The sequence below is a fragment of the Argopecten irradians genome, chromosome 5 (assembly GCF_041381155.1).
Source record: "Argopecten irradians isolate NY chromosome 5, Ai_NY, whole genome shotgun sequence".
Classification (NCBI taxonomy): domain Eukaryota; kingdom Metazoa; phylum Mollusca; class Bivalvia; order Pectinida; family Pectinidae; genus Argopecten; species Argopecten irradians.
This window is the reverse complement of record NC_091138.1, coordinates 45,474,378-45,489,120: the sequence shown is the minus strand read 5'-3', so window position 1 is coordinate 45,489,120 and position 14,743 is coordinate 45,474,378. Positions and strand designations below refer to the sequence as shown.

The following is a 14,743-nucleotide window of genomic DNA, read 5'->3' as shown; positions in this document are numbered from 1 at the left end:
CTATACATGCAATCTGGATGGAAATGACCTTAATGAGACGTTCATTATTGAACATCCTCCAGTAATGATCAGAAAAAAATGGATAATTGATTTTCAAATTAATTCCATTTGATGCGTTTTAAATTGTTCCGTAACCCCCATTGCAACATTAAAAAGCTTAATCTGGTTCTATTTTCTCGCTCATTCGGTGCTTTGACTGATTTCTCGAAATCAATTTTAAACTGACTGGTAGTAGAATAGTTTTTTTACAGGAATTGCAAAAATAAAATTTTATGTTTATTCGATTATTCCCGAAGAATTCTAGAAACGTACCCAATGTTAACAGGTGTTTTTGGTGACAGCGGTTGTGTCAGCTGGTTTGATGTGGCTGAGCCAATATTGACTTATGTGTATTTTCATAGTGCTGCGTTCACAGCATAACACATGGCAGCGACAATCGCCATATTTGTCTCTGACAGTCACCATTGTTGCAGTATTCGGTAGGTCGATGTTAATACATTTGTGGTACCGACATTGCCTGAAAAGTACAAGCTCACTCAAGAGCAGTGCTAAAAGTCCAAATATTAGTACATACAAGCAAAGCTTACCATATATATTCATTTATGCGGGTAGCTTTCAAACTTGGTCGGGTGGTGTAGTGGTTAAGTCGCTCGCCTTTCACCTAGCCGACCGGGGTTCGATCCCCGGCACGGACGTGAAAAGGTTAGGGGTCACCTACCCGATCACGTGAGTTTTTTCCGGGCATTCCGGTTTCCTCCCACACTAAGACCCCCCGCGCACTTACAACCCTTACGGGCCATCGACAGCGATTTACATAAGTTGTATAACTTTCTCAATCGATGTAAAATAAATATTTATTTTTTATTTTTATTACAACAAGCTAGCACTCCATCTCTAGGTTACAAGTTCGAATCCAATTTGAAGCAGTTGCTGGGTACTGACCGCTGGTCGATGATTTTTCTCCGAGTACTCTATTCGACCTTTCTCCACCAACCAACCTTGCATGTCCTTAAAAGACCCTGTCTGTTCATAGGACGTTAAACTAGATAGAATAAAACAACTTTTCGCTGCGTGATAGTTTCCGCGTTGTAGATTTATATTGAAATTGTTCACACGCATTATTTGCAGTTATTAATATGTTCATGTGTGTATAAGTATCCTTCAGAACATTTTCACGCCGTGATTAATTCCAACTTTAATGAATTTAATGATGAAACATTGAACGACACGTGCATTTACAAAACTCACATCACGTATTCAGGTGAAGGTGTCTTCAAAAGACACAGACTTTAAATGTTGCTTTGCAAATCTCATTATCTTTTAGCGAAAGTTATTTTTTATCTTGTAACACATTGTTCAGAGAACACTTCTTTTCCCGTTAGATAGTCTTACGACCAAAACAAAATAAAATGCTTCATAAATATTCATAGAAATTAATGAAGGAATTCACATACTTCACAATGCTTATGTTAACTGTTTTAGATTTTTTATTGTCAACATTGTTTACAATCGTGTATCGACTGCAAAGGCATGCGATTCATACGAAATAATACACAATACTTGTCTTCTTGCTGCAAAAGAAGGCTTCAATCAGATAGTTCCTTGTCTGTCGATGGTCTACAAAACACGAAAACACGATCGCCGTCTCAGATGGCAACCAACCGGTAAGAATGATACAATGTTATTGGTTTGTACTTGGCGGCAGTCTTCACACTAAATATGTTTTGAAATCACAAAGAATATACATGATGTAAACACTTAAAGTAATTAACATGCTTGCATTTGTTATGCATCTGAAAGTTTAAGATGTGTCCATTGATGAAACGTGAGAAATTCTTTATATTTAATAACAAATATGAGGTTCACAATGACGTAATAACAGATGATTGTTGCCGTCGGAGTAATTTTCAGACTTTGAATTAATCAATGTTGTCATGTTCACATTTCTATTCATTTAATGTTGTTTTAAGTGAAATTAAGGTATGTTCTTCAAAACATGAACGTTTGGATTTCCGCCATTTTTTCAAACCCTTTCTTATCCCAAGAAAATGTTCGTTGTCAAGTTGAGTTATGTTTCCTGAGGATTTTTATGTGTTCAGGTTGTTTTGTATTTTCACACGTAGTTATTTGCTACAATTTCATACCTTACAAGAGTTTGATTGGGTTATAAGTATAGCATGCACATCAGACCTGCTTAATCGTATAGCTTATACAACCAGGAAGTTGACCGATATCAATTAAAATTGCTAACAATAAGTATTTTTTTCATCTTGTTGTAGAACGAATGTTTTAAGTAATAATTTGGGGAAAAAAAGCATTTTGTCGTTTAATTATTGTGCTTTGTTATTATAGTTACTGCAATGCCAAAGGAGACTTAATGAATAGGAAAATAATTATGGACGGTAACCTTTTAAAGGGATCTCTGAATATATCAACAAAGTATCTCTAACGCTCTGGGACGGATTACTGGATTTTCGATCAGGAGCGATTGTTTGGATGTAGAAGTGTCGATATTTCCACAATTCTTATCCGATTCTATATCGGATTTCAATTAGGTGTTCAGCTATACGGTACGATAAGTATAATGATTTCCATACTCTGTAGGCTTTGAGGACGTAAACCAAACGGAAATACACGGACATGACATTTGAGTTATAGGGTCATCGCTTTCAGTATTTTAGGATTTAATTAAGCCCATCATAAATAATTCAAATGTAAATCAGACATTATATGCTGCCAATTGCACAGAAACTCTTCAAGCGTATCTCTTACAGTTGTCCGTGTGGTAAGAGAACTGTCAATAATCCAAGTAAATGTCTGTTTCTCCCGTCACTTGAATATTTTTACAACATCATGTAGTTTAATAGCATATGCGTTATTATCCGCATGGGGCTATTATTGATACGACTTAACGATACACTAGATATGACAGGGTAGATATGTTCCTGCCAATCCCATGACTCATAAAACATAAAAATCATTAATGTAATTTTCAAAAGAAACGTCAAACTGAGGAAGATTTTATTTATTGAATGCTAAAGAAAATGTGCGTGATACATCCAAAATAACATATAACGTTCACATACATCAATGGTAAAGTCATTAATCGCAATACTGATCGATTTCATATCTTAACTTTATTCTGATAAAGTGTTTCATAACACGCAAATATTTCCTGATAATGAGGGCGAAATACAAATTTTCGCGTTATTTCCAACGCGAAATTTGAATATTTTACGAATAAAGTTATATGAAACGTGTACATGCATGCATTATTGTAAGTATGAACGTTCGATCGCAAATTTATGTATTTGCGAATATGTTGAAAATAACGAAGACAAGAAATACTGTAGACGCAAAAGTACAGCGGTTTGTAGTAGATTTTCAAAAAAAGACATGCGAAGATATTCAGCAAGGTAAATTGAAAATACGACCAGAAGCCCCATGAGAGAAAACTTCCCACAATCATTGAAGACGCCAGCCGTAAAAGCCTATTTTCTTCACCACAGTTTTCTTTCTGGTGTTTTCCTGACAAACTATTATGCTTTTTGGTTGATCCTCTATAAGGAAGGATATGGTTTCTTTCATCTGGCCAAGTAATGGATTTGTCTGTATGAATGGTAATTTTTGCTCATAGCTAACGCAGTGAAATTATACTATAAGTTAGGATTAAGTCTGCTAGATGTTGATACGATGTAAGTGGTTAAACTAGATGCAACACATATATGTTCACGTGACACAATCTGCAATGATAATCATCTAGGCTCAATTGCTCAAAAGGTAATTTGCTTAATTACATGAGTTTTGTGCTTCTCATTTGCCGAAAAACTTCGACGTTAGGTCTTGTATAAAAAAGTAGCAAGCAAATCAAGAATAAAGTTCTTTAAAATTCTCAATGTATTTTGATAAGTTAGTTTAGTATGACAAGAAATGAATTTATATTGATTTGAAAATTTTCATTAAAATGTGAATAGACTAAGCACTTTCTAACAACCGGTTCATGACGATAATGAAACCTAGCAAGACCATACTCGATACTCCAGGGGTTACTATCACTAACGTTAAACCCATCCCTGGTTTGTCTCATAGTAAAACTGAAAGCAGATCAGAAGAAAACATCTGACCAATCACAGGCCTGCAAAGTCTTTCTTTGAAATGATTACAGAAAGAACGACTCCACCATCCACCCCCACCCCGACTTTAAAGCCACACAATCAACCACAGTGTAGCTTTATACGATTCTTTTGATATACGTCAAAGGACTAAATTACCTACACTATTCTGTTGCCTCCAGTTTTACAATGAGATAGGCCAGGGGTGTATATAACGGCAGTAATAATAACCCCTAGAGTATCGAGGATGCAGCAAGACTAAAATGATAACAAGTTCAAAGTTCACACCGCTAACCATACATGCAAATATACGTTAAATAAACACATCGTTTCTTAAAATTATTAAATCGATGTCATTTATAACTTATTTCTACAAACGTACTATTTTATATTAATTTGAATTCTCGTAAACGTGCATGCTATAACAGTGCGCTTTTTCGAGGCAACACTTTTGCATTAATTGCATGTTGTTTCGCAGTTTTCTTTGTCAAAATAAGTTTGTTGATGCATGAATTTATCTTTGTTCGTTATTGCACAAATATTTTTTGTTGCATATTTTTTAAAAACTTTTTACCTGCACAAAGAAACCTTTATCAAACCTATATCTATCTACTAGGGGTAAATGTAATTAAGTATATGATACTAGGTGCGATACATAAAAGATATCTGTGTCTTTTTCTGAAAGTAGGTCACGACGACCGATATTCTATTTTCTGGGTTCCACAATTCCATCATTAGTGCATTCTTACCCTATATAATGTCATATCCGATATCAGTAATTCGCCGAATTATCTTGTTTGTTCAGTCCCTCGCTAGAAGGCGGGCGGCATATCACATTACTAAACTCGCCTGTTAAATTCCGTGTGTCACAGACACTCCTGGTAGAACCGGAATACAATTATGTATGAAGATTCCTTCTTGTGGAAGAGTTTGTAAAACAACACCTTATTGACATATTGTATTATTTTCGCCACTGTTATTCTTCCATGGTTGTCAATAACTAGTATTGCATCGTGTGTGTGTCTCTCTCAATCTCTCATTATATTCGAAGATTTGGATGTTAATAATAGTTTTTGGTATCAAATACCTTGACTTTAATTCGATATTCTGACCAAGATCCAAGATTTGACATTAAATGTTCTCAAAGGATAATGGGATGCCGAAGATGAAACAATGAGATCAATAACTCACCTGAATATATCGTAGTATATCTATTTATAACAACATGATATTCCTTTTCTTGTTGCATCCCTTGTCTTTGGTGCCAAATCCCTTTACTTAAATTTGATATTCTGACCTAATCCTGACACAAGGATAAATTCACCGGAGGATATCGACGATGAAACAGAGATTGCTAAGGCCTAAAAAAAATGTCTGTTTAGGGTTACATTGGCAAAAAATAGGGTCTGTAGGGCGGGATTATTTTTTTGTCTTTCACTCTAAAATAATGGCCAGAACCAGAGTTTGTGGTCGAAATCCCGACTTTTATTTTTTTCGAAAAGTGGAAAGAAAAATTAGGGTCGGGATAAATAATAAGAGTTGGTCGGGTAACTTTAAACAGACATATCATATTTTAGCCTAATTCACGGTTGTATTTATTGTTATTAAATGATTTATTACCTGTTTTCATATCAACCACAATTTAATATCCATTGTTAATTTGAAATAAATTTCCACGAATATATATCGATAAAAAATATGTATCTCTATGCTTCTTATTTAGTCCATTAGTTTATGAATTGCTGGGTAAATCATTGTCGTTAGAATGGACTTATAACACGATTTTTTTCTCACGCATTCATACGAATTCAAAAGATTTTATATAAATTCGTATTTACTATCCTGGGTAGGTCACTGGTGGTTTGTTTTATTTCTGTGATTCTCTAACTCATATCACTTCATTGTTGAAATATAGATGTGTTGACGTAATTAATGTTGATATCAAATTCACAAATAAAAACATGCATAAAATCGATTATGAATAGTCCAATCTCAGGTCTATTCGTATAAAAATGGATTTGCGGCAGACAACGATATATATCAAACTCGCGTCTAATAGATTTCACATGTGTCATATTCAAAGTCTAGCCTAGATTTCCATTAATACTAGTAATGGGATAAATAGAATCTTACACTTTTAAGGCTCATGACATATCAAATCATTGAACTCGCTTAATAAATATATGGCAAAGTCACCCATGTAGGCTTCTCTATTATCTCATACCTACACGTGTACACGTAATACTGGCTGGTCTAGGGTAATACACTTATGTCGCCTGAGACTGTATTGCGTGGCTACCAATGCAATAAAGCCCCTTAACGTCACAGCGTAAACAAAATTACTATTTTTGGTACAATTTTAACTTTTTTTTCAAAAATTAGGCTGGATTTACTTTAAAAGATACAAATAAGGGGATTTGCGTTGAAAATATCAAAATATATTCAAGTTTATTTCAAAATGGCGGAAATTTTTAGCAAGAAATTGCAATAAAACTTTGAGGTATGAGAAAAAAAAATACTCTTTCATACATAGATATGAAGGATGTTGATATTCTACCCTCGGGATCACAAACTGTCCTAAAACCCTTAGCAAGCCTCGGAATTACAACATTTTGTGACCCTAGGGTAGAATTATCCACATATGAAAGAGTCTTATGTTCATATTTGGTATTCACATTACGTCCGATCAACAGCATGACTCATTTGATTTAATGATGCTTATATATGCGGTCATGGTTTTGGATTTGGGAGACTGTGGTATACTTGTGTACTGGTAAAGTTACAGTCCTCGATTGCGCTACCTTTGAGATAGATTGTGAAGCGTCCACTAAGAGACAGGATCTAGATATGGTTTTATATATTATACGTTAAAAAGAAAAAAGTCATAATTATCGTTTTTAATGATATAGAAAATGGAAAATATGCTAACCAGGTAAGAAGACAAGTTGTTGAGGAATATGTTGGTCGAATTATGTCAATGGAAGCAAAACAAAACGTTTTAACTCAATCTTGATATTTACGATAATTTCCATTGGCTTAAGATATATGTTATTATCTCAAAACATAAAAATGCTGTATCGGATTTCAATGTTGTCTGCCATAACACCGTAACGACATACCATCAAGAGATCTAATATTTTACTGGATGGAATAATAATAAGGATTAGCTTGGATAAATATTTTATGGTATTAGATAATGACATAAAAACATAGTGTACTTTCATCATAAACCGCTGCTTTTAGAGTACACTCCGCGTTTTATTATACAGTAAAACCTGCCTTAACGACCACCTCTGTATAAAGACCACCTGATTATTGTTCATATGGTCCTAAATGACAATGTATACAACGCAATTTGACCTGTGTAAAGACCACTTGACTATACAAAAATATAATACAGTTTCTCTTGCTACTTAGGTGGTCATTATAGACAGGTCTGTCTGTATGTATCAATTTCAAATAGGATCCTCATTGAGTGTTCATTTCATACGAGATTTTATAAAACGAGTCTAAGAAGTTTTATTTTGCGAGCTTTGGCGAGCAAAATTTAAAACTTCGAGACGAGTTTCATAAAATCGCTTATGAAATTACCACAAATTTAAAATCCTTTTTATCACATAACTACAAATACCTAAGTAACAAAGAATTTCACGTAAAAACATGACCGAAAATCCAGCAGAGACCGCCATTTTGTCCCGCAGTAATCGTAATTATGACGTCACGTCATTTTCCCTAACGTCATTTTATTGTTTCTATTTGACGTCACAATGAATTTTTTCAGCCATTGAAAACCTCTCCAGGTCATATTACACTAGTGACATATGCGAAAATATTACACGGGGGAATCACTGGATATCAGGCGGATTATGTGATAAATAAAAATCTACAATTTAATTCTTAAATACCAACCAATAAGGACACACTATAAGACTGATTTACACGTTTTAATTGGTTTCCACAGATATAAGTCGTACATTCTTTTAATACAAGGGACATACTTAAAGCAACAATAGCTGTGAGTTCTAGTATTTGTTGGTTTGGTATCATTTTATCATTTTCCTCCTGTCAAGAGACATATTTATGACATTTATATAAATGAAACGATGAAGTACTTACAACATATAAAATATCTGATGCGTCTGATCGTGGTATCGCATGAGTAAACACTCCTGTTTAAAACACTAGTTTAGTCACGTATCCTGAAATGTCTAATCGACAAGGAACATCGGCTGGCACGTATTCACACAATTTCCCTTGTTTGAATCTGTTTGTCGGCATATAAAGCAGCAACATCGGAGTGGTCGACAACTTCGTCGAAATCGTCTGCATCCATGCCATCTTTTTGATCTATTTTCTCCTCTGTATGTTTTGCGAATTTGTTCATTTGAAGCAGGCGACACTTCTCAGTAACATGTCCATTGGTATGGTTGGGATAATCATTATTTTGAGACGGCGATTTTTTCTCGGGTTCTTTAAGTTCTATGTTCTCTGTGTCTTTGCCCTTTCCAAAAGCGTAATCTCGACTCCGCCTATGTTTCGTTGGTAAACTCGTCTCCGCATACAAACTACGATTGGCGTCCGGTAAACTTGTGCAGTGGAAAGATTTCAAAAAACTTCGCCTGAAATTGTCACTGAGAAAAGCATACAAAATAGGATTGAGCATACTGTTTGAAGATGTCAACACAGTGAAGAAATTGAACATTAGTATCTCCCATTCCTCCAGACTTTTGTCTTTAGGTCTTAGTGTAAGGTTTACCTGAAAACACCAATATGGCAGCCAGCACACGATATAAACAGATATCACTGTCAGCACCATTCGGGTTACCTTCTTATGAGCCTTTCGGGTTTCTTTGGATTTATTAACCGGTCCTACTGTTCTCAGTCGCAAAACCACAAGAAGATAGAAAACCGAAATCAAAGAAATTGGAATTCCGAATCCAAGCAGGAATGTATACCACGTGTATGCCTTTTCAGTCGGTATTAATTGACCAGATGGCCACTCAATCGTGCACGTTAATTTCCCAGGAAAGTTGTGGTTTGGCACCGTTTTCGAATAGAGAATGGTAGGCAGCATGACAAAGAACGACAAAGACCAAATACCCGTGATGACAAGAGTTGCGTACCTTGGCGTTCGGTATTCCTGCGACTTTATGGCATGACATACGGCGATATAGCGATCTCCTCCAAGAGATGTTAATGTGAAGACTCCGGCGAAAAAGCTGATGGAATACAAGACAAAATTTATCTTACAAACGGCATTGCTGAACATCCAATATTGAAGATACGTTGTCGTCGAGATTAACGGCAAGTGAAGAAGATAAAGAAAATCCGACACTGCTAAGTTCAGAATGTATAAGTTGGTTACTGTTTTCATTTTGGAGAATCGTAAAACCACGTAGATGACCAGGCCATTTCCAATAATACCACAAAGAAATATGCACGCATAAGAAACGACAACAACGTATGTAGAAACTGCAACCCGCATTCCTCCTGAAACACTTGAACCATTGTCAATGTAGTCACAATCCAGCAAGTCCGTAGTATTATTTAACGCCATTTTTTCTTATGTTGTATTCAACAAAGTTACTTCGAACAGACTATTATATATTATACTGATTCAAATAAAACATCCTTAAAAATTGTTTGATGATTAAATATCACATTATTGATATCGAGCAGACGACAATTATTTCAGTCATGGGAAAGTCAAAGCTGTGCGTAGCACCGTGCTTGTCACCAACGCTACGATCCTGTGATAATACCACTGCTGTCATTACTGTTGGTACACCAGGCCCAGCCGTCGTACCAATACTGATCGGCACATTACATTTACCAGCATGTAAAGCGACAAAGATGTGTGGGCACGACCAATCACATGACAGTAGAACAAACAAGCCCTGTTTATTACCGGCGATCAGGTGTACACCGGCTCCAGCTTCGTTCTCCACAAGACATATTGACAAGATAATTATACATCAATAGATGGATCATAATCAGATCGGCTAAAACCGTAAAGGTACTCATCTATCTTCGCGACCGACCCGCTAACCTTCCGTAACTACATGGTTAAACGTAGCCCAAAAAGACTTCCTTTACAAATATGATGGAACCAAAAAAGAATACAGCCAAATATAACATCGGTGTCTAATATGAGAAGAAATCCTTTGGTTTATTTTACGTAAAAGATGTTTTTATGAGGTTTATTAATCCCGCTAGTGCTTTAATCAATAGTGAAGGTATTGTTATTTTTTTTCTATAGATGTAGATGAACAGGCGTCACCTTTCCTTTTGCGTAAAGTAATTAATCATCCGTCAGTTTCGGGGGTTAACAGTATTGTTGTATAGTTTTGTCAAATTGTGATGCTATATTAATATCTACTATTGAACTTGACATTGTCAGATATATAAGGGTAACTTCACAATTAAAATTTCAGCACATTACGTATCTCATATAAATTGATGAACATAATGGAATTTTCAAAACATGAATAGATACTGTAATTTAATTTTGAAATTAATTAAGATAAAATTCCAGAAACTTCATCTTTAGAATTTAAATCAAACACAACATACTAAAACAACAGTCGATTATCTATCAAAAATGGTTTCACTAGGCAGACATGTTATATCCATCGCAGTATTTAATGTGGAGTCACTTAGAGTAAATTGCGCAAAGAAATAAACAGAAGTAGAACAAATAGAAAGGCTATTAGAATTTTATTTCCTGTAATTGTCACTTTAACAAATTGTTGTAAAGTTGTAAAACATACAATGTGTGAATATGGATGCATATATATGATGCTTCATATCATAAAAGCAACAACATATAAATCAGATAAATGAAAGGGATGCCATGCATTTTAAAAGTGAACACAGATCAACGCCATGTTTAAAAAACATTCGGTAATATCGAAATCCGGGTCGCATTACGTGAACGACATAATACGTACTTTACAAAAGTCGGTCAAATTTAAATGTTTTCTATGACAAAAACAGAGCAAATCATAGACAATACAACTTTAAGAAATAAAGTGAACATTATTTTTCTTTCGATTTTACTCAAAGAAATTCCCCATGAAACCATAGCACACAGCACTACATGCTTTGTTTAGTTAAGAATAATTCGTCGTGAATAAAATAAGGCAAGTTGTTTTGGGGAAACTTTATTTGCTTTCTTCCTTAATTTTCTTTTTCTTCTTCTTAATGACCCATCACTTTTGCCTTAAATTGGGAGTCTTTCCTTTAGTTCAGGACTCAGGGATACAGTCGCCTTTTTTGTAAGCAGGGGAACTTTATGAAATATTCTTGATAGAATGATCCATTAAAAAGAAAAAGTCCTAGTGATAATACAACACCAGCATTATAAAATTTCCCGAAAGACACGTAATTACCACAACCATTACTTAATGTAGGCGTCCTCATATAATTATTTTATCAATTAAAACATGGAAACCGAACATTGTGGTTTTTTCAGTTACAAAAGTTACACACCTTACACTTGTACCACCCTTGAACAAAATTGATTTCCTTATTTAGTAGAAAAGTATAATATTATCAAAAGTCAATCTTAGATCAATATCAGGCAAACGTCACCATAACTCAAGCTTTGGCTATTTTCAGTTAAATTTGACAAGTCTACATGAACTTGGAATGATTGGAGTTCTTTATTTTTTCAATTTATCATTGAAATAAAATTTGGTTGCACTTGAAATTGAATTTGACATGAAGACAGTTTGCTAATATGCATTTTGTTAATTGTATTAGGGGATAGGTTGTCATATGTTGGTCATGCATCGGTGTGTAACATACATTGGGCGACCTATATATAGCATAGTGCACGGAAGCGCACCATAATGAATATGAACGCAATCTGACGCATACATGTATACAGTAGCGCCCCATGATCAATATGAACGTAATCCTACGCATACATGTATACAGTAGCGCCCCATGATCAATATGAACGTAATCCTACGCATACATGTATACAGGAGCGCCCCATGATGAATATGAGCGTAATCCTACGCATATACAATGAGCACCATGAACGTAATCATACGCATATATAGTAAACACCATGATAATATGAACGTAATCCTACGCATATATAGTATAACACCATGATTAATATGAACGTAATCCTACGCATATATAGTATAACACCATGATTAATATGAACGTAATCCTACGCATATATAGTATAACACCACGATTAATATGAACGTAATCCTACGCATATATAGTATAACACCACGATTAATATGAACGTAATCCTATGCATATTCGACACCAGTGCATGTCAAAATATGATAACGAATGCTGGTATTTATATTTAGGATTATTAATGAATAAAATGATTTAAAAATTAGTTAATGCAGTTTTATCCTAAGCGTGAATCCAAACAAAGAAGTGGAACTAGCTGACAATTGTGAAATAAAAGTTGCCATCCTATAGAGAAGCCCGATGCTGCTAAACACAGATGACATATACATTAGGCGCAGTACGATCATTCAGTTACGTGTTGTGTCAATGTAATATTTTCATTTGGAAGTTTAGCAAAATAAATTGATTTGTAAAGGTTGTCAATATCATCTGCCGCCCATATAATATGCTATGGAATTGATGTAAGTTTAAAGCTTGTTTTCCAATCTCAGCTATTCTATATTTTGTATACTCATATATTGATATATAAATAAAGAATGTTTAAACTAAATGACATGCTCGTAAAAGGCAACTAAATTTGGGATGATTTTTCTTCCCAAAAAGCTTTTTTCTTCGTAGTATTTAAAATAATTCTATTGTCATTGCCTCGTTTTCGATCGAGTTTGGGGTAGGATGCATAATTAGATTTATATAAAATATTTAAAAAAAGAGATCCTGTTTAGCATTCAATACAAAGGAAGCGGGACGATTGGTTTACACGTTGCCAGTACTATTATAATGTGACCGGATGGGGTGTGGTATTCTGTGTCTACGTCAGCATGTTGCAGTGGGATAATACTATAAAATGGTAAAAAACCCTACTTTCAGAAGGAGCCACAATACATGTTGCTGTATCCCAAAAACATAATTACACCCAAATTTAAAACATATTGCATAGAGAGAAAGGTGTTCCTAATAATTACATTAGATTTTAAAAGGAAATCGAACATAACCAGCTATTTTAACAACGTAAAAATTTAGGTCACGTGACACTTCGTTCTCGAAAGAAGCATAATCAGTGTTCTATTATAGGGTGATAGTTCGTTTGGCCTGCCGGCAATTTTAGTAATTTAGACTAAAAGTAACCCTAAAAATACTTCTACAATCAGAATACAGAGCAGGGTAATTGTTTTTATTTGGAGTGTAATATTTGTCTCGCTGTTTGACCAACAGCGTTCTCACAGCCCACGGCGTTCCACTTAAGCGCGGCATTTTGATGCCCACTGGAAAACAGCAGGTGACGATGTAGATTTTCATATCCTTCAATGGTATGAATGATATTAACTATAGACGATATAAACAATTCTTGGCCAATTTAATGACCTAGCTTTAGGCCAGCTGACGGCAGAAAAATCGTAAATAACACGTACAGCAATGTCCATAGACACGACAGCGAGGCAGATTGAGTCTGTCGGGGGGTTAATATAACGGATATAGAAAGCGCTGACCGCGATTCCATTGTGCCTAAGATGTGGTGCGACTTATTAGCCTTAATTAGCCTCATTAGGTGACTAATGAATATTATTGCCCTTTGTAGCCATAGGTTTGACGTTTTGGTCATAAGTAGTGTTCTAAGTCTATACAAAACGGAGACAATAGATATACATGTATCTGTAGAATGTTGAAGCACTCTGCATCTGTGATTAAATTCGGCGTACTTGGCGGGTGATGAGAATTCATGAAAATAAAATCCGCGTAAAAAATAAAATACGGTTAAAGTGGAATAATAGAAGTCTGGATCTCGAAATAAAAAGTCAACATGCCTTCAAACGCGAAAGTAAGTTGCCTAACAATAAGTTGTTTTTACCGCATATTTGATAGTAACTTGGCGTTTGGTTAAAACAACCGAGTTTTTTTTGCATTCTGATATCTTATCTTGATATGATATGGAGTCGATTTACATACTTGTACCGCAATATACTGTATATCTATTTTTAATTTGTAAGAAAATAATTGGCCCAATTATTACAACGCAAGGAATATATCATATTTAGCTTTGACGACTATCGAATAAATTAGCCATAATGATGTAGAAAATTTGCCTTTTGCGCTATAACTTTTTTTTGTTTAATTAGTATGTACTAAGGGATATTTTGTAAGTCAAAATAAAATATCTTATGAATCATCACAGACATAGGGGAAGCATTTTGACAGAAAGGCTCCCTATTCCCCTTAAAATGGCACATACAGCTGACATGATTTCTTCATTCCTAAAAATGCTTTTACATTGCAAATATTCCAACGCCTTTAGGCTAAAGAATCTTTTTCGTAATGACTCTTATTACAGCATGTGTCGTTTGAAGGTCTGACAGGTTATAATGGTATAAAGCATTCTAGAAAAATCGATGGTCAAAATACTCCAAACTTGAGACTCGTAGATGGTGGGCTGCTATAGATAGAAGCATACACACATCGCCGCCGTTTTGTAT

General features: G+C 34.9%; 1 protein-coding gene across 1 annotated transcript; it reads right to left on the bottom strand.

The window, feature by feature from the left end:
• Positions 1–8,048: 8,048 nt before the first annotated feature.
• On the bottom strand, positions 8,049–9,930 carry LOC138324606 (somatostatin receptor type 2-like). The gene has a single exon (XM_069269658.1). It carries the CDS (start codon positions 9,667–9,669, stop codon positions 8,353–8,355), a length of 1,317 nt encoding a protein of 438 aa, XP_069125759.1. The 5' UTR covers positions 9,670–9,930; the 3' UTR covers positions 8,049–8,352.
• Positions 9,931–14,743: the final 4,813 nt, after the last annotated feature.

What these genes read in the sequence shown, in the direction of transcription:
- LOC138324606 (XM_069269658.1), bottom strand. Translation starts at nt 9,669, where the DNA reads ATGGCGTTAAATAATACTACGGACTTGCTGGATTGTGACTACATTGAC.